A 21,160-nucleotide genomic window follows, 5' to 3' on the forward strand; every position below is an offset into this window, starting at 1 on the left:
ATGTATAAAACTTCACATTGCATGTGAAGAGTTGTTTAAACACATGCTCTCGCGCTCGCTGGCGCATTGTACGCAAGACGGGGGGGGGGGTGAAGCGCGGACAAGTAAATGGGTTGGCGAAGTTTGAAGTGTGTGCATGTGTTCTGCAGGCGTGGCCACCTGTCTTTTTCTCGGCAGCCCCGGCGGCGTCTGTGGGTTCGGTAAACATCTTTCATTGTAATACATGTGTACCAATGTCTGTACCAAGGTGTGTACCAATGTGTGTACCCTCTTCGCGGTCTGTACTGAACGCCCACCTTTTTATGCCTTCTCGTGGGAGCTTCGGACACGGCTGCTCTTTGGTGAATTGTGCAGTGATGTAAGCAAAACCATCATTTTTGTTCAGTTTGCTCCCCGATTTCTCGCTTCTGTGCATTGCCGGAAATGTAGGGATTTCTTCATTCTAGACTCATGCTGCAGCCGAACAATGTGCCTTCTATTCCAGGTGCGTTCTTGTGTTCTAAGTTGTGCGCGTCGTCTCTAGTAGGGGCGCCGGTTTATTTGTTGATAATTTTGCGTTCAGACATCAAGGTCACCGATTGTTACACAAAAGGTGACATGGCAGGTCTAGGGATGGAGGCCTAGCGATGTTTAAACTAAGGTTCTAAAGGGGTTTGATAGAACCACTTTTAGCGCACTCCTGTGACGCGTCGGCTGGCACAGGGTACAACTAGTTCAGCTGTGATAGAGGTTTCTCAACCAGTGGTAGTACTGTTAAGTAGTCTGCAGCACCATAAAACACGTATGCATGCAACAACATCAGACCCACGTGCATGTTATTGTTGAACATAGTAATAGAAATGTTGTTGAATTAATACGTAGCGAGGACAGAAAGCTGGAGAAATAAAAAACCACTAATGAGGAGCTGGATAACTGACAACCACTCACCGGAAAAATGAAATCCATTTTTAAATAAAACATTGGTTCACCATATAAAACATTTCGGGAACAGGTTCTTCTGGCAGAGAGCCTGGTAATATACATCGTCGCTCCTGCCTTTCTCAAAATATATCTGATTTAAAAGCAACTTTTAAAAGCAGGGAGGTTTCTCCTTGTGTAAAGTTGGTGGTGCATGTCATCTTAGAATTTTCCGCTCAGTGACTGCACAATGATTTAAAAGAAAGTTAAGGTTATCGCAGACCGAGGTATTTTCGAGTTTGCAACCTGAAACAAATAACCATTGAACATTTCCCGGCGGTCTCCCCCGATATAAATACTGGTCTCACGTAATGTGTCCCTGTATACGACATTGTCCCAAAATTCGATCCTGTGGCCGTTTTTTGTTCAAAATTGACTGGCGTCATGAATATGTACAAATGTGAAAGCCGTGGAACCACCAGCTCTTAGGATTATTAATGGCTAAGATGACGGCTGCATAAACTACACGTTTATTAGCCGGTATTATTTTACGTTTATTGAATAAAGAAACACAAATGCCTCCACCATAAAAGGAAAGGAAAGGAAAAGGCAGGAAAGGGAAAGGAAAGGAAAGGAAAAGTGCAGTAACAACGGCAGAGCCCAAGAGTGCTCGAGGGTAAACAAAGCTCTTCAGCAGGTCTCTGGGAACTCCTGTGCCCTTTTTATGAGATAAAGAGATTGCTTCAGGATTCAAGACTCCGTCGTATTAGTGCACGATCCCTCGTCCCAAGTGTCGTAGGCAGTTCCTGGGCAGACCTCAGAAAAGCCGTCCATGCATGCTGTTATTTGTGAGGTCGTTGAGGAATCTTTTATCCATAGGCGGCATCCTGCATTTAAAATAGTGCACTTGTTTTACGACTTTTCACAGCCCACGACGCTTTAGGTGTTCATCAAAAAGCTTCCTGCGGCGCAGTTATGCGTCTACGTGCTTCGAGGGCGAAAGCCGGCGTGGCGATGCTTATTAATGACTTCATGGTCCCATAAAATTTGCGTATTCTTCTTCAGTTTTTTCGCTTCTGGCGTGAATTGATTGGAAAGGCTGCTTTTCTGACAGAGGGTGTTTGCGTGTCTTTCTTTGCTTTTTGTTTCATCGTACTTTGGTGGAAATACTTCGTCAGACAAACTTGTGACACACTCGACAACTCCTCAGATTCGGAGTCGTGCGAGGCTGGGGTACACAAGTTCAACTCAAGTTACGACACGTTCATCTGCCGCACGATACGCGTTATTGGTCTCCTATTGAGTCGTGGGATTGTGTGGAGATAAGAAAATGGTAGCGCATTCGGCTTTTATTGGGCAGACCCTTAATTCTCGGGTACGTTTGCTTCAAAACAATAGAGAAATGAAGGTCTTTTTAGACTTTCGACGTCGTTGTATCACCACAGGTGTTTTATTGCCTTGATAAATACCTTCGTTATTTATGTTTGATAACATTCCATTCACACAACGCCTGCAGGTGAAATTACAGCCACCAGCGGAGGTAGTGCGAAGACCTTAGAAACATTCAATACCTTGCAGACAGAAAGTATGCTGAGAGCAAGTGCAGCTAAGGTCAGATTGACAAGGTAAATTTCCGTTACCTGATGGCATGCGGCTAGTGTTCGCACTGCGGCTACTTGTTTACTGTTCTAAACAGAACTTTTCTTGGATATTAGGGTGCAGTAAACTCAGCTGGCTTTCTGCGCGCGAAAATATACTTTACAAAAAAGTAGAACGAAATGGAAGGTTTTGTTTTGGATACACAGGCGACATTTTATCAACACAATTTTATGCGGTAAGCGAAACACGGTATCCTTCCAGGAAGTGTTGCTTTGGCATGCCGCCGTGCTGAGCGGAGAACGACAGGCTGGACTGTTTTCCACTGGCATTCTTTATGCAAGAACCGGCCTCCAAACCGGAATCGATCCAGTATCCCCCACGTACTAACCACCTCCGGGAAGAAACGTCATATAAAGTGGTTGCGGCAGGGATTCCTGGCAGCGCCAGAATATCTATCAGTGCGAGCGCTGCCGCCCTGGGTTCTCCGACGCCTCCTATGGTTCTAATCGCCAACAAAAATGGCCCCGAAGGAGTGTTTCCCGGACGAACATATCTTGCGGTCCATGAACCTCACCAGTGTGTAGAAAAGTGGGATTTCTTTAAGGTGGTTCCTTTTCCAGGCAACACAAATTGGTTCAAAGGAGCACTCAGGGCTGAGTGAGATTATGAAGTTGCTTTCACTCAATGAGCGCAGGGGGTATGAACTATTTATAATGAGCAATCTGCGAAACGAGGATTTCACAGAAAATATGAAATCACAACAGGACTGAGATTGCACGAGAGAAGGTAACTGAGAAGCACGTGAGAACTGGTGCCTTTACAGTGTTCTCCACCGTTGCCTTACGTTGCAACATGATACGCGTAAATTGACATCGCGAAATAACACCAACCTCTTCCGTTCCATTAAGCTCTGAGCAGGTGCAATAAAGTGCTCAGAAGCATGATATTGTGTGGGTGTCGCCGTTTCTTTCTACGCAGTCTTTCCAATTAATAGTTAAAGGTGTTTGTAAACGTTTTTCCATCGTTTTTCTTCCTCTACTATTACGATTTTCGGCCGCAAAATTAAATCAAACCAATTCACCCTCCTTCCAACCTTACTATAGTTGAACAATATCACGAGCCACTCTCGCGCTTGGAAAATGCAATTTTCCAAGCGAAAATGCAGGCAAATAGCAAAAATCTTTGAATTTTGGAACCGTAACAGGAATACGACGCCTTTTTTGTGCAAGTCATACATCGTTCTTACCAAGCAATGCATCGTCAAACTTTCCAACGAAGCAGGCATCGTAGTCAGCAAACGGAAGGTGCGCTACATAAGTTGTGTTGGGGTCTGGAAATGGGAAACGTCACGGAAACGATTATTTTCATTGCCACCACCCACATTGCACAGAATATATCCAACATGGCAGTGTGCGGTTAGTGTATCAGCAAAGTATAACTTCTGTTCAGGCATTTTATTTGTGGCTGTTCGCGACAGCATTTGTAACTGCCCTCAGAATAGAGGTAGTGTTAGTTCCAAGAAAGACGGTCTTCCTTAATATAGTAATTCGCTGCGCATTAAAAAATTGGGGGCACCACGAAAAGCGTAACAGAGAGGTAATGATCATCCTGCAAAACATTAGGTACAATGAATGACGCAGGTTTTATTCCGTAAGCTGCTATGCACTAGCTACTCTAGTCCTTCGAACTTTCAATCAATATTTGTGTGAGTGTTGTGGTCTTCTTGAAAAAAAAACATCTATTTTTATATATTCTAGATTAGTTTATTGGTAGCCACGATGTCAGTCTTCTTGTACATATTGTTTTCATCTACGAACTACACGCTGTACCGAACGTCACTTCTTTTGCCAATGGGGCCACGATGTCTCTTACTTAGGGATTCCCTACAACGAGAGACATTTTAATATACCTAAGCGTGTGCGCCTATCGTCGTTTTTCATCGTATCATTGTTTGCTGGGCACGCCCCTTAAGGTGCTTCGGAAGTTTGTAGCATGTTTCTTCCCTTATTCGTCACTGGCTTTGAAGATTAGTTGCCTGACACTCTTTGTATTGGCCGAGAGTGTAGTATCCATTACGTGTGAGTACGTCCGGCCCGTACATCGGCTTACATTTTTTACGCATGAATAATATTCTAATGAGTTTTATCACACGTGACAAAGGTGAAATTTTTTATTCACCCAACTCATAAAAATTTTCACACGTAGATTGGAGACCTTGTCGGTCAAACAATGCAATCAATATCTTCATGGTTAGTTTTCCTTTCAAGCGGTCCAGCTGGTTTTCAGGTATATGTCACCCTTACCACATTCACATTATCAGATCTATATTTTTGATTTTGTCCGATGGTTTATTCTAAAATTTTTATATTTTCTGTTTTAACGTTTGTTTTTCAAAAATTTGTGTGATCAATTGCTTCATTTATTTATTTATTTATTTATTTATTTATTTATTTATTTATTTATTTATTTATTTATTTATTTATTTATTTATTTATTTATTTATTTATTTATTTATTTATTTATTTATTTATTTATTTATTTCAAAATACTGCAGGCCAGAATGGCTGTAGCAGGAGGGGAAGAACTGAATACAAAGATCATTGGTCAGTATCAGCAACAATAGCAACAACCAAAAAACGCAACACTCTCTGGAAAACAACTTAAGGCAAAACAGCCCATTGACAGTATAAATTACGAAGCTGAACAGAATGCAACATCAATGATACCAAATAACTGAAATGAAACAAGATATCATCACTGTATTGCGTCAAAGCAACGTTTCAACAAGACAAGGGCTGTTCCAATGCTCTAGAAAAATTGTCAGCTGCTAGAATTGATTCAGGAAGTAAATTCCAGTCCCCTACGGTGCGCGGATAAAGGGTATTTTTAAATAAACTAGTCCTTGCGAAAATAAACTCTAAAGCATGCTCTCGTCTGTGACGCTCTGTTATCGCGGTTAGTGGCTTAAGGAATGTAGGTACAGGCAAGGAAACTTTTTTATTCAATATATTGCGAAGAAGCAATAAAGGGTTAAGTTTCCTTCTTTTTTCTAGGATGGGGATATTACTGGCGGTCATGACCTGCTTGAAATGAACGCATTTTCTTTGGAGAATCTCAAGTTGGTTGACATCTTTTTTTTAGTTTGCTGGTCCCACACAACATACGCATTTTGAAGTTTTCAGCGGAAGAAAGTCTGATAGGCTAAGAGCTTAACATTAGCCGGAGTATGCTTAAGCTTTCCCCTTCACAAACATAGCTTTTTAAAGGCTGGTGCACATATGTCGGAAATATGTTGTGACCATGTCAAAATTTTGAGTAAAAATGACTTCTAAATACTTCTAGGACAAAGCTTCTGAAATTGCGAAGCCATGAAGGTGGAACTGGAAAACGCAGGGATGCTTCATACGCGTATTTCTTAAAATGACTGTTTTGTCTTAGTAAATTTCCATATACAAATCTTTGAACCATGGTTTATTACTGTCTATAGCTTCCTGTAGCGTAGCTTGATCACTTGCCGAACGAACATGCGTAAACAAAACACAATCATCAGTGAACAATTTCAATAAAACAGGACCACAAACCCCTTCAGTCAAATCATTGACGTTAAATAAAAAAGAAGGGGCCCCAACACACGCCCCAACATACTCTACACCCGACATACGCTAATACAACGATTCAGTCCATTACTTCCTCGAATTCTGCACTTTTGCTCAAATTCAGGATGTTATATGGTCCTGGCTGAGGGGGGTACTCGCCAAAGAATGCTAAACAGTAAAACAAGTAAGCTGACATTGAACAACAGCGGTGGTTATTGCCGTGCTTGCACATCGGCGTTCAACTTTGCCTCTTAACATGTGGCCTAAATGCCACGCGCACGACCACTGGGATGCAAGCACTTTTACAAGTGGGTTATTTGTGAACAGGAATATTATTGTTTCGCACTGACATCTTTAGGAGCTTCGTCTGCCCGCCTCTCAGACAAAGCACCAAGTAATAGACCGAAACTTTGCGAAAGCCATTGTGTCTCATTTGGCTTTCTCGGCGAAGAAATTCCAGATATCTAAGGTTCACAACCAGCTGATTCATAAGTAAAAGCCATGTGGGTCTCGGCGTTGAGCCCTCTCTTCAGAAAAACTCTACTACCACCACAGTTTTTGCGTAACGAATACACCAACACAACAGCCGAAGGTTTCTTTCCCGCGAGATTGCTGCTGACGGACACTAAGATAACTACGAGGGTAGAGGTTGGGAATGTAGGGGTACTGAGTACACATTTCGAGTTTGAAAACAACGCTAAGACGGTCAACTTTTCACGCGCAGGGATATAAAAAGAAAACATTTTTCTCCACTGAGTTGTTTATTCTGGTTGACGCATTTCGTAAACTATTTGTACTGTTCGTGTACCGTTGTCGTAATCTAAGAAAAGCCGGCCATCAAAAGTCCAATAAGTAATTTTTTTACCTGTAAACAGCGCTGCGTAACAAACTGCTGTTTGAGTGAATCATCGGAATATTTGCCATTAATACTGACATTACCACCCATGGTTCCCTTGCTTGTCTCTTATTTACCTAGGTACAGCTTTCGCAGTCACAGTTAGCAACGTATTCACTATCCAAGGCAGGAATGTTCCAAACAAGGATTTTTTGTGCTCTAATGGAATGTTTCCAGCCAGATGGAGCTATATGCGTGGAAAGTGGTTATAGATGGGGGGGTCCGGTGGCGAAGGAACTGGTGGTCGCGCAACTCTGGTCAGAATGATCGGTTTCTTGGGTGTGTTAAAGATGTGCAAAAAATTTATAAAATCCACCCAACTTACCACTTGCAAGAGTGTTATAAACCAGATCAGGCACCTCTGAATATGTCTTACTCTCTGTGTCTTCGAATCTGAAAAGACCAAGCGCCAATGTTGTAGAAATAAGTAGATGATTGATGATTGTAGGGTTTAACGTGCCGATGCAACGTAGGTGACGAGACGCGCCGTAGCAGAGGGCTGCGGATTATTTTCACCACGTGGCCGAAATCTTGTACAGAAGGGCGTTTTGCTTTCCGCCTCCATCAGAAAAGTTACGGCGTGGTGGGTAATCGAACCCGGGACCTCGTTCTCAGCAGCAGAACGCCTAAGCCGCTGAGCCACCGCGGTGGGTGGAAGTAACTATAAATACACCACCAATGATTTTATGTCGAATCCGACACTTGTAACATAGTCAAAACTCGCACGTATGTCGCATTTGTTCCTATTTTAAACCAAGCCTGCTTTCATAAAGCTAGCTATCTGTGTAGGCTAATGTTGCCTAAGATCTAAGATTAAGGCATTACAGAATACACGTTTTATAAAGAAATAAATGACTGAGTCTAGATAGAGGGTTAAAAGAGATTGAAGAAGTTTAATAAATTCAGCAATATAAGCTGTTGTCGCACGTTGAATTGCCACAAAGAGGGGCATTCTGGAGCTTTCGACCCACATTACGCAAACGGCGCCAACCTAAGACGAAGTGCAAAAAAGGCACAGAAAGCGCAGACCGGACCATGCACAAAATGTAAATTTAATTCCGGATTTACTGGAACAAACATCTACACCTCCACTCATTCTACCGCCTACAGTTATACAACATAACAGTAACGCCACACCCGCAGAACACTACCCCCACCCAATGCCAAACTTACGACAGAGGAAGGTCACACGTGCGGCCCACCCTACCCCTTACTTTCTGCAGATGCATGACATGCCAAGACCTCGACACACATTAGAATATTAAGGAACCCTGCAACACTCTTCGCGCAGTTAAAAAAAACCTGCGCGACGTCCAGATTGCTCTACCAGGAATAGCTGCGGGAAGCGGGCAAATCACTGTGAAAGACGCAGACAAGCCAACCGCGCTTTCTTTAGTTCTCCTCATTATGCACCCATGGCGTGGCCTAAAGCTCATCATTGAGGCCATGGAGGTCCTATTGGCTGTTGCTGGTGAACTTCGCGGCTTATTTCTCGCATTTCCTGTGACGATCCGCCGTTGTGGGCGCTGTGCACCAACCTCTTTTATGTCCGAACCTGTACGCGTACTTTTGGTGTTTCTTTTGTGCATTGAGTGCGCGCAGAAATTGAGTGACGAACTCAATACTCCACTTTCAACGACACCACTCAAACACACGTTTATTGCTTCAAAAACACCCTGCCATCTTGAGCGCTTGCTTGCGAGCAGGCAGCAATGCCTGCTTTTTTTGTGCCGCCATACCGGAAATAGATCCCCCCATGTTGCGAAGAAAAGGAGAAAACTCCCCGGCATGTGATATATCGATAGGCCGCCGAAGAGAACGCTCCGAGACGCCCCTCTCTCCAGGGAAGAGAGCGCCCTGCTTCCGTCGCCTTTTGCGCGGTCCAGTTGAGAGGAAACACATACGCGCGATTTATCATCGCACGTAGTTTCAGTGATACTGAATAGATTTTCATAATTCTTGAGGGAGGAGATTGCTGGAACAATAGACTTTACCCCAAAATACATTCCGAGTACTCGATGTAAGTGTTACAGGGTCCCTTTAGGGCGCGCCCCATGCCCCCTACATCGCTTCCCCACACCCACCCGCTGGAAGCAGAACTTGGGTATATCTTCCCACGTAGATCAACGGACCCTGGCGCCACGAGCGCCACAGGTCGATCCGACCATCTTGGCTGAGGAAGACCACTCGCCCCCCCCCCCCCCTAAATACGGTATCTCATCAATAAAGGGTTTCTATCGTTCCACCTGTACAATGCTAGATGCCGCCTTTAATAACTTAAACCGTCCCTCACGCAGATAACTGAGCACGTATGGAGGAGGTCGTTTCTTTCTCGCTCAGGCAAACCGTGGTCCGAGAGTCTTTCAAGTGAGAGCAGTGCATGTATTGTTGTAACCTAATATAATGACTGTTTGTATAGGGTATGAGCAGGCTTGTTCAGCTTGAGTTTGTTCCGGTTGCGCTCTGTGCTGTTCTACAAGGAACGCGGCGTGTTCTGTGGCACTAAGCATGTGTTAGAGCCGCTTTTTGAGTGCAAAAGCGACATAGGCTATAATATAACCCAGCATGGGCGACAAACTCGGCCTATGGTTAGGACAAGGGGAAGAAGCTCAAGAGACGCAAGAAGAGGATAGTAAGGCGGCCTCTCGACAAAGCACCTTGACTGCGCTTGATTGTTGGGCCGTGGTAGTAGAAACTCACGCGTGCAGTGCCGCTTCCAAAAAATACTTCTAGCGCTGGCTGTAGAGGTGGGGGATAAGTGCATTATTTGGCTCAAGTATAACAGAGATATTTTGAGGCAACCCACATGAGCTAAACCTATGCCATCCCTTCATTTATATAGATAATATACATTTGCTTTGTTGTGAAACAATTTATATAAACCACCACAGCTAAGTAACCAGTTGGGTCGAAGGTACTTCTCCAAAAACGAGGCTGTCACACACCATTAAGTGAAGCGGCGTGGCTGAAGTGGCCTGAATGAATCAACGAAATAAACGTTTGTCTGCAACGTTTATCTCCACTCCACTGTTTTCATTCGTGTAGTCGCCAGTAGGCCATGCATGATGTAATAGGCTTTACCCGCTGAGAGTATGCAGTTTCTTCTTTTATGCACTAGAGAGAAATCCGGCGCTAGTGTCTCTGCGACGCACACCAAGGTCGCCTGTGTCGTCATGGGCCTTCATATTGCTGCGAGATCACCTTAGCATCGCCATTGGCTTGGTTTTAAAGGTTTGTGGCAGTATATTCTTACATTGTTCTACAAAAACGCGAATAAATGTGTATTCGTATAAGTAGTAAATAAAACATCCTGTTTCAAACACAAGGAAATTGAATTTAAAGCGTTTTTTTCCCTGATAGCCTATTTTTCTCCAGATGAAGCTGGCAGATTAAAATGATGTAATATCTTGAGAGGAACCAAGTAAACGTGTTTATGTTGCTAACAGGTCAAAAATAAATAATTTCGAAAGCTCAGAACGATTTTATGCTTGTACCTACGAAAACCACCTTCGCGGTGAACAATCACATGGGACAGCAGATGGGCTCCTGGAATGAGGAACTACTCCCAAATTATTGTGTAATATAGTTGTCTCTGTCTCTCTTCTCGCGGTGAACCGGCGCACAAACAGCCAGCTACAACTTTCGCGGAGGCAAACTGCCGTTTTGTCAAGATGTCTGGGCGCTGTTAACATAAGGGCTGCTACTACCGTCCCTAGAATATACAGGTTGATCAAAGTTAAGTCGACAGGATTTTTTTTAAATAGGCGCTTATATTTACACGAACACGACCTCTACAGTGAGGTTATGCGCCAAGGGGGACACATAAACAGGAGGTAATTATTAATTTCGGAGGCTTATGAACTAAAGTTGAATAATTAAGTTTTTAGTGGCTACAGTAACCAGGCATGTCTGCATTGGAAAATTAGACGCAATCATGTTTCTACGCAGTTTCAATTGGCAGAATTCTTCTAGCACATCCGTAGTCCGAGATATTAAATGGCGGAGTTTCATTGCCGTTGGCATGATTACGTATACAAGACAGCCTGCACCGGCGCAATTTCGGTCACCCTGTTTCAGGTACCGTACTGCAACTGCAAAAAAACCGGGACGTTAAGTCTTCTTACCACAAACTAACCTATCTACATTGCGCGTATAGACTTTTGTAAATATGTACCGATGGTCACCCGCCGGTGCAAATCGTCCCGCTTGTGTATACTGAAGACCTCGGAATGAAATAAATCGGCGAATTTCAAGTTTCCAAGTGGCGGCAGATACGCGACGCTATTCTCTGCCATTTCGGTTACCTCGTAAACACAGCAATGCATAGTGAAGAAAGCGAACCCTAGAAGATGTTTAAGAATCCGTAGACACGCCAAGCCAGAAGCTGTGCTCTTCCCATTAACACTCACGCTAATGGGGATTTTCAGGAGCACTTGATTTTCTAAAAATACACGTACTCAAAAACTCTATGGCTGAGGTTAATGGGACTTTGATCACAATATTTATCTTAAATTGATTGAAAAGGTAGGCGCGCTAAAAATTATGGCTTTTTTAGGTTGCAAGAACACGTTGGTACTATCCCCTTCAACATCAGTCAGTCGGGTTGGACTCTACGGAGCGTTATCTGGATGCTCTCGCAGTGTTCTTCCAGTGGAGTGCAATGCCGTAAAGGTGCATCTTGCAATTCAATAGAAGCAAATGCGGTAACGTTCGCAATTGGTTTCATTATTTAATTTCGATGTTTCCTTCGAAGAATAATGCATAAATCCGGCTCCTATGCAGGATCCTAGGTTTTACGTTTCATAAGCTTAAGCTGTGTAATTACTTGAATTTGTAAATAAGAAAAACTTGCTATGCTAGAACTCCTAAAAATAGCCTGAGCATTTACATCGGGTGATGGCACCCCCACGTGCTATCTATATTTGTATAGCTGCCTGTGGTAATTTTGTCGGTCGCGTGTTACTACTGTTAAATAAATACATGGTATGCTACCAACATTGAGTTCGGGGTACGACTTGAAAAAGAGCATCAAAATGGGCCAAACTCCTCACATTTCTGTTCCGTTCGCAAGCTTGTAATGAATGGTGTTCTGGTCATTTGGCTGGAATACGAGGGTTATGCACAATCCCAGGGTTTGATTTGATGTCGAGGCTGCAAGATGGACGGTCTCGAAGTACGTCTTGAGCTGAGCGCAAAAAAAATATAAAATATGGTTGTAATACTTCCTATGTCTGGTCTTCGCGACATAAAACAGTTTATATAATGCTAAGTGTCACCGTAAATCGGCTAGTGTTAAAAATACCGGTAGAAATTGAGCCTGGAATTACAAAGCGTACGGTATTTTGTGTAATGAAGAAGACGTGAAGTCACTATGCTGTTATTCTTTTTCTGCCAGTTGAAAAACTTGCTGACCCAGAATACTGTATTAGAGGAAGTGCGTATTTGGGTACACATCTTCCAGCTTTGATGGTAGTTATTATAAAGGATATGGACACATCCTTAGATCATCAACGGTGCCGAATAACATTAATAAACTTTGATGTATATGCAGACAGTGCGAATATTTAACAGTAAGCTCTGCGCAAAAATAAATTTAATATAAAAAATAAACAGTGGGAACAAGGTGAATAATAATACTAAGCATATTCAATATCCTCGTCCTCAACAAAACAAAATCACGCCATATCCACGGAATGAATGATGATAAGTGGGGCGAAGCTCGAGACGGGGAGATCATCGGTAACCGTAACTCTCCCGTGAAAGTTCGCCCATTACATCATTAAGAAAGACGTAAGCCTGTGTGCGTACATTGTACAAATCAACTTTTATTTTCGGAGTCAATGCTCCCAGGCCCAGACCTGGTGAAAGACCCCGCGCCATCGAAGACTACCCCGCACCTCCACCACAATTTTTCACGCTGGATGGGACACAATACCGTCATAAGGAATCGCCGGTACGCGCAGCGGATACGAGAAGAGTACATAGAGCCTGCACTGGCATTTAACATAACGTGAGCGTACTACGGTGTGTTTAGTTCAGTTACATTCAGTAGAACTTTATTCTGTGGGAAAGGAATAAAGAGGGCAACTTGGGTGAAGGTTTTCTTCTCCAGGACCCCAGAAGCTTGTGCACCGGCCCAGGCCCTATCGATCAGTTGGCGCTGGTTTTTCAAAGCCTCGCCGTCCAGTGAAGACTCCCATGTTTCTAGTGAATAAGGTGTGGTATTATTTTGGGTTTAGCATATAACTAAGCAGCACCATACTGTGTAGAATAGAGGGGTTCTTTGTGTATACATTTAAAAAAGTTAGCTAAATTTGTCTGGGAATAGAACTGCAGCCTTGGTTTGTGTGGGGCTGTCTTTTTTGTATCATTCCTCAGTGTTTGTGTACCGTAGGTGTTTTGAGCCTTGTGAGGTGTGGGTAGTGTCCTTATTTCAAGTTTTGGTCTTCTAACACGTTCACTGTAACATTCCCATGGTGGGAGGGTGTCTCAGTGGTCTTCGTCACTGCGGTTGGTAAGGATTATCTCAAGCAAATCCTAACTATCTCAAGCAAATCCTAACTGTTGTTTCCTTCCATGCCTCCATGCGCAGGGCACCGTGTAATTCTGCCTCCACGGTTCCCCTTTATTGAGATGATATTTTTGGAGCGGATGGGTAGGATCTCTGCACTGATAGTTTTGGGTCGTCTTGTGAAGTTCGTGATGATATCTAAGATGGTGTTGCTTGCTTCACCCCATATGATAGCCATCCGAATAGCACTAGCTTCGTTTTGTCGTGTCGTCTAAGCATTGCGTAGTATCCTTTGTAGTGGAGAACTGCAGCAATGTAAAGTCATGTGGCCCCTTACTTGCGTCAGTGTAGGCAATGTTTACATGGTTTCGAAATGTTCTGCTTGAAACATTTGTTCTTGCTATTATTCTTTCCTTGTTGATGTTTGGGTATTGCTAATGCCTTTATTCCCTTTTGCTTCACTGGGTGACTGTTCTATGATTCTGTTCATGAATTTGTTTCTACCGGGGCGCCACTTTCGGATAGGATGCCTCTACCTGTGCTGAGTTTCATTAGTCGTTCTTTCTAATTCGTGACTCCTGCATCCATATTTCCTAGGTGTTACACACTCCGGGATCGTACAGCTTTTGATTACCTGAGTAAATGGGGAGCCCGAGTGCTGCTTTATGTAATGTTCTAACGGTGGGGTTGATCGTCTATATGTGGTTCGCATTTTGAATGAAGAAGAATAGGCTGCAGGCTATTCTGGTGACTAATAGTGCTTGGGTTACCCTCACTGTGTGCTCTCCTGTCATTACGTTTCGGGTTCTTGTAATCTTATGGGTATGTTATGATCTTGGCGAATTTTAATGTGATTCTGGCGACTTTTTTTAGAATTTTGTTGGCTTTGTTGTTGTTGTGATGGATCATTATGCCTGAGATTCTTTATTGCCCTCTCCCAGGGATGTGCTTTGCGTCGATATATAGTGACGTTTTCTTTTCATGCCCTGAGGGGAATATTCTGTTTAGTTCTGATTTTTCTGTGGCGCATTTCAACCCGTTTTTGGCTGCAGGTTCGGGGAATTTGTTGATTGCGTTTTGCAGGGTTTGGAGTTTTTATTTGTGCGCCTCTTTTGTTTATAGGGCGATGTTGTCTTCCAAAATTGGGGCCTCTAGTAGGTGGTATTTGTCAATTCTCCTCGCCACCTCTAAATAAAGGAGGTGAGATGATAGATCCCTGGTTGGGCATGTCAAAGGGGTCGGAAATCGTGTTTTAAAAAGTGCCAACTGCTAGCAGTAGCTGCTGATACGGCTGGGCATTCCTGCGAACAGCCACACTCGTACCAACCATCCCTATCAGCTGGACACTCTCTTCCACTCGCTCTGTGAGTGTCCGCATGACCCCTTCCCCCCTTTCCCATCCTCTTTTCACTGGGAGCAGGCTCTGGGGAGCTCTGACCTCGCAACGCAAGAAGCCGTCACGGACAGAGCCCTGGACGTCGCGGGGGCCCTTTGGGCCTCCGCCACCCCCCTACCCTGAACCCAGTGTAAAATAAAGTGGCTCAACTACTACTATCAGCGGCAGTTTGATTTGAACAAGAGGAACTACGCTGGCATGCTGGAGCGGTTCGGGAAACTCCTACAATCTTAACCAGGTAGGAAATGGCTGTTATGACTCTCTTTTCGACCCCGCTGTTCAGCAATTTTAAAGGGCGGGAATCCCTTCAGCAAGGTATGCTTGAGTAGCAAATTTTTTCCGTATGATGATAGTATTTTTTGGGGGGATGTCCGACTATTTACGCGTCGTCTCTTCCTACATAAAGCTTTGCACACGTAATAAGGCCTAGAAGATTGCAACTTAAAATATTGCACACGTAATAAGGCGTAAAATGTTTCTCTGTCTAGTGTTATTCCTTGATTTTTAAATCCCGCGAATGTTCATCACAGAGTGACACCAATATTTTAAGGAATGGTAATATTGCAATGAACGGTCAGCGTTCCTCTATCTGAGTAGGACAGACGGATGAGGCAAAGATGTGCAGGAAGCTGCTCTGCGGTGTAACGCAAAGATTATTCAGCCCTCGGACTTAGCTGGACGTGACGTTCACGGCAGGCTCTTCCCACTGGACACCTTTTTGCATATCTATGTGTCCCAGATGCGATGACACGGGTGTACAGGTGAGCTCACTGCTAACCAACTCGACCGTCACGCTGAATTTGTTCCTTATATCTGAAGTTTGGTATCAGTGTAATAAACATTTGCTGCCAGTGAACACGCGGCACGCCTAAGGCGGGTGCACTGACGCGGCCCCTGACGTTGCATGGACGACTCGCCGCCATAGTAGGGCGCTTGGCTGCAGCTATGAAGCGAAGTTCGCCGCTCGCCCGGCAGAATGTAACTCCTAGCCCAAAAAGAATTTAAACAAGCGGAATCATAGACCATAAAATATGCCTAAATTTCCTATGAACTGTCGTTGGGGCCGTTGCACCTCCCGGTCGACGTGTCGGCATTGATCACGGAGCTAAGCATCTTATGTCTCTTTTATAAAATTGTAAGAATTGTCGACTTGGACAGACCATACTACTCAACCAGGTCGGAATTTTTTGCTCCCTGTATGCGATCGTTCACGATGCCTGAAGAGGACAACCGATGACCCCTCTCTGGCACTCGACGCGTTCCGGATTTGTGGCACGCGTTTCAGGTTACTTCCTAATCTGTTTTTGTTTAGCCACTTTTCTCTCGCCCGCACTGGACACTCAGCACGCCGTTTGTGCGCGAGCCAAAATTTACGTGAACTGTTGAAGTTTATGAGTAGCTATAATTGTGGCCGTGCGAAACTCCGTTCCACCGATTTTTCTGCCTGCAGACAAGCTGGACGGGAGGAAAGCATGTACCTCAAATGTGTTGGCGCTGCGCCAACGCCAACTTTCTGCAAGTTTGCCCTCCTCTCCCTATTTTCTCCCCCATCTCCCTTCACCCCTCTTGCGTCCTGCGCTCCCTCCGCCCGCTGCAGACGAAGTTTGAGGAGGGGAGGGCGCAAGGAATCCAGGACGACAATATCCTTTCTTGTTTACATTTCGTTTCCCTTTGGTTTTATTTTGCTGCATTCAATCAGGTTTGTTGCAAAGGGTGGTCCTCGCGCAGTTTATTTCACACTTGAATTCCATACGGAAAGGCAGACGGATCGAACTATGTCACTAGATCGAAAATTTCCTTTTTTGCGGAGCTACCCTTTCTGTGGACGCTGCAGAACATCACCATGAAGAGGCATTCGCTATCTCCATTATTCACGATTCATCATCACCTCCTCTTACTACCCTCGCCCTTCGTATCCGACACCCTATGTAGCTGAAGAAGCGGCAGTCGCGCTGGAATTAGGACAAAGGCGGACAGCGTAAATCGTATTCTCCGATTTGAAAACGAACCTCCAAAAACATGCAAATGTGTCATTTCGGCCCAAACACACAACATTCTTTGTCTAAATTCGTCACCCCGCGCGGTCGAATTCCAATAGTTCCCGGCTTACACGGGAACTGGAGGAATAGAGATTCCCACACGGCGCCAGCCCGAGCGCATGTCACCCGGGCGTACGATACATGGAACAAGATCAACCAGGGATAGTCTCATCACCTTCAGAAAGGTCACGTTCAACTACTGCCTCTCCCGCCGGAAGTTTCCCCACGCCCATCATTCCTGACTCTAGAGAAGCTACGCCTCTGACGTCAACTACAAGCGGAATCGTTGCACTACTCAGCCGTCCTGCATCACATCCAACCCTCCCTCCACTCATCTCCACTCTGCCCCGCCGCTGCAGAGAAATGGCCATGGTCCAACATGAAATGTGGGCTTGTGCGAAGACCCTTTCCTTGCTAATAAATCCTCTGACCAGTCGATGGAGGCGTTGGGCAGCTCTGATCCCGACCTCCAGAAGGAGCACGTAACTCGAGTGGCCGAAGTCGTCGCAACCCCAAATTTGCCCCGCCGCATTTCACGCAGTAGTACATCCTGGCCTCACCGATGACATATACGTTACAGAAATGACATCACCAGAAAAAAGTTCCATTGACGTGGCTGCGTTAGGATTCGGCGCCCCGATCACACTGGCCGCAACGGGACGTGTAAAAAACTCGGTCAACTGGACTATGACCTCAAGCCCGCAAAGGTGTACGAGCTGGCCTTATGATCTTCCTTATACCATTCTCTATTCAGATGGTGCTGTCGTCTAGAAGAGGTAAAGCGAAGCAGTGCATCATGATGCTAATGGGCGCGGATTGTTAGTGCCTCGATAGGGCAGGGTATAGCAGCGTACACTCCTTGTATTTACCAGTCCGCCGCCTATGCTGCTAGTGAGATGAACCCGTGCACGGGGGAGGAATAACTTATTCCTTATTCCTACATCTTGGCCCCGTGTAAGAAAACTGTTGCATTAAGGCAGAAAGTCAACAACGCCTTATGGCGAATGTCGCGTTCCTGACTACTTTGGTGCGACGAGATGCACTTCAGCAGGAAGCGGAACACCTTCACGCATTCACGGTCAAAGCTACGAACTCTGCCTCTCGCGTTCCACAAGCTGAGCTCGTCAAAACTCAAGCGTCTGGCGCACACGCCACAGAGCAGAACCGAAATTGTCGCACTCTTGCCGAAGCGCCCGCCCCGCTGGACGTCGCTCCGGAAATCATGCTCCTTTCGCGGTAGCGGACCGTGATTTTACCAAACTATTCGCTGACAACCCGTTCGGTTTCTTTCGCACGGTTTGCGAGTGCCGGAGCTTTCAATCTGATTAACGCACTGCTCCGGCGTGCGCAATCTGGTGCCTAATGTTGATGCGTTTAACGGTGCTGTACGGACGAAATATAAATGGCGTTGTGCAAGCTCTTATCAATGCACAATAAACATTCAGCTGCTCCTGTGAAGGCATATTTCACTTTCGTGTTTTCCCGTTTTCTATGACAGAGCTATCAACCACATTTTTTTCTATCTTCCTCGAGTTCGTGAAAAGACGATGAAGTGGCAACTGCGAACGCAAGGCGCGATCGGGTGATCGTCGACCATTCGCTGTACCCGTGTTTCAGCTTTCCGCCAGTTCGCTATATCTGAAACAAAATGCCTTTACCGCGATGCTTACTTTCACGGTCATGCGTCGTTCGTTAATTGTACCCGAGCGTTCGTTAAACGTGCTGCTGTTTATATGGGCTAAACTGTATAACAATCTCATTTGTTTCTAGATCAAGGAAATCAGCCCTGCCTGTCGTTGAAACTGCACAGAGATGGCGGCGATGATGTAGTGAGTCTGCTGAGCAAAGAGTAAAACTACTTATATAAAACTTTGGGGTCGACGAGAAGCCTACAACCGATTTTGAAGTGTCATCGCTCAACGCTGTTGGCGTCGGAAGGTTCCCGCGCCAATGGTTTATTGTTTTGTCCGCGAAGGTGGTGTAGACCAATAGAAGCCCTGACTACGAGGACCTCAATTTCAAGGCGCCTGGCTATGTTAAACGTCCTAGGGAAATTTTATCATAAATACGATTTGCTGGGCCCATTCAATTTTCCTGAAAATTGAAATTACTTTTTCGCTTTTGACTAAGTCAATTTACATAATTTTTCCTCTTAGTGGCTGCATCACATCTGCTTATCTGGCCGAGCCACGTTTTTCTAGCGGTGTGTTGCAACCGCCTCTTCTTACTTTGCGTTTATCGTACTTGGTTGTCATTTAGGAACACTATTTTAGCAATCTTGTTAACGTCTGCTAATATTGCAATTTATTATACAGCTTGATAGAAACTCCCTCACCTGATATATTGTGGCTGATGCTCGCTTTTCTACTATTTAAAGGGCTCTTGTATATGGCGCGTTTGCATTTTATATTTGGCTCCGGGCGCGTCAAATAAATTCCCCGAGAGCTTGCAAACAAAAGGGATGAGAGAACGAAAACGAGGAGGCAGGAGCGCAGCCAAACTCGTACGCCTTAGTGTCATTATTCAGTAATTGTAGTCCTACTGCTCCTACCACGCGCGCGCGGCGCTCCTCCGGACGAACTAGTACTTTCGTAGTGGCGGCGGCTCTTCGGTGGGCTGGGAAACATTTCGTCTCTACTGCGCGCGTGCGGGCCGCAGTTCTCCCGATAATATAAGAGTCCGCTAAAATATGCTTTATTTGGTGATGCGGCATTCATTGGCACAGACACTGCAAGATGGGCTCACATCTCCAACGCGGACTTTTTTTGCGTTTTTGCCGGTGCTTGCGTTGTCAGTTGGTAAAGATGTGTCACCTGCTGGGCACGCTCTCCTACCAGCTGGGTGCTTTAGTGCAATCAAGTAATGGAGCCTCTCGGTGAACGTCCGACAGCTATCCTGTGTGAACTTATGCACTGATATAGGAGTCGCCAAATTTCGCTATACGAAAACACTGTTCCCTGGAGTTGTAAAAAAAAACGCTCGGGAGCGCCGTGCACCCTTTATTCGTTTAAGGGCTGAGGAAAAAGATACTGGAATAAACGCCTCAAACCCGTACCTGCTATTACAAAATGCGTGAGGTGCCAGCATGTAGCCTTCAGCACATATATATTTTAGCAACGTTACCTGCGATAATGACGTCATAAATATACAGACATTCTGAGAAATGTGTATTAATGGGTAAGCAGTTCTCAGCGCTTGTATTTACTTCCGCTATTTTTAATAGCAACAGTTGGATATTAGTAGCCAGAATGGGCTTTTTTGTCGTTTTAGTTGGCATTAGGCTATCACAGGTGCTTTGCCTTTCTTCTGGTTAGAGTTTTGCTTTGATTTATTTTTTGTTTCGTTACGAATTATGGAAATTTGTGGACATGTCACTGACCGGGGGAAAATAAACAAGGTGACGTGCCGCCCGTTAACGTAAGCCAGAAATCAGAAAGTATGCCATGATGTCTTGGGCGCTGTAGTATGTCGCGGTAAAATATTTCACGCCGTCTTCTCTTCTCCTTGATATGGCATTCATTCCTACACGTGGCGTGACGACGTAAGATTAATTTCATATCAGGGTTCTCTTTTTAGAGCAGTCGAGGAAGAAAAGAGTGTCTAGAGTGAACTTCGTTCCGCGTGAACCCCTAGAAAGAGCCGTTACACGGTTTGCCGTCCATTCATGCTCGTGAAAACTTAAGTTAGTCCTTCAGATTGGATATTCGTCGAAACGATAAACGAATCGAAAACAGACGATTACAAAATTAACATAATATTAATGTGTTCTGCATAAAACGCAGCAACTGTGTCACTCAATATATACTGTACACCACTGATGGAACCCAGTTATGTGTACCGCTACGCCAACCCTATTCAAAACAAAATACCTGAACTGAATGTTTCTAATGGTGTTTCTTTGCTTTGAGATCCTGTTAGTACAGTTATTTAGGCATCGAAGCTTTCCATTCGATGTAGCCTGCGCCCGAGAGGATGAGTTCTCTTACCGCAGATGCGTTGCATACTTGGCCAGTACTGCCGCCGCATACCTCCGCATTAACAGTCAATGGCGTGAACATGCAAAACAGAACGGGAGAGAAAAGTATAACCATCTTGGTCGGGATGCTTGACACGCAAGCAGTAACTGAGCACTCAGCCGGTGTAAGGTACGGGGTTCAGAACCTGCTTATATTGCGGCTACTGTGTCAACCCTTCCGGATCATTGTCCAATCGGAACGGTTATTCAGT

The 21,160-nt window shown here is 44.8% G+C and overlaps 1 protein-coding gene across 2 annotated transcripts; it reads right to left on the reverse strand.

Moving 5' to 3' along the window:
• Window positions 1-1,426: 1,426 nt before the first annotated feature.
• On the reverse strand, window positions 1,427-21,077 carry LOC144146975 (uncharacterized). 2 transcript variants are annotated; one of them, XM_077678964.1, is made up of 5 exons: window positions 20,920-21,077; window positions 12,039-12,172; window positions 7,313-7,380; window positions 3,743-3,826; window positions 1,427-1,784 (listed from the first exon to the last, which is right to left on the reverse strand). In XM_077678964.1, exons 1-5 carry the CDS (start codon window positions 21,022-21,024, stop codon window positions 1,648-1,650), a joined length of 528 nt encoding a protein of 175 aa, XP_077535090.1. In that variant the 5' UTR covers window positions 21,025-21,077; the 3' UTR covers window positions 1,427-1,647. The 2 variants fall into 2 exon arrangements, with proteins under 2 accessions (XP_077535090.1, XP_077535091.1); XM_077678965.1 differs by lacking the exon at window positions 3,743-3,826.
• Window positions 21,078-21,160: the final 83 nt, after the last annotated feature.

This window comes from Haemaphysalis longicornis, unplaced genomic scaffold (genome assembly GCF_048455015.1).
Source record: "Haemaphysalis longicornis isolate Haplotype H1 unplaced genomic scaffold, Haemaphysalis longicornis Haplotype H1 scaffold_7, whole genome shotgun sequence".
NCBI lineage: Eukaryota > Metazoa > Arthropoda > Arachnida > Ixodida > Ixodidae > Haemaphysalis > Haemaphysalis longicornis.

Bases quoted from the DNA above. Each gene is read 5' to 3' on its own strand.
- LOC144146975 (XM_077678964.1), bottom strand. From the start codon at position 21,024: ATGGTTATACTTTTCTCTCCCGTTCTGTTTTGCATGTTCACGCCATTG. The intron at 12,173-20,919 runs GTAAGAGAACTC...TTTTGCGCTCAG, and splicing joins AAGTATGCAACGCATCTGCG to CTCAAGACGTACTTCGAGAC. The intron at 7,381-12,038 runs GTGAGGAGTTTG...TGGTCTTTTCAG, and splicing joins CTTGCGAACGGAACAGAAAT to ATTCGAAGACACAGAGAGTA.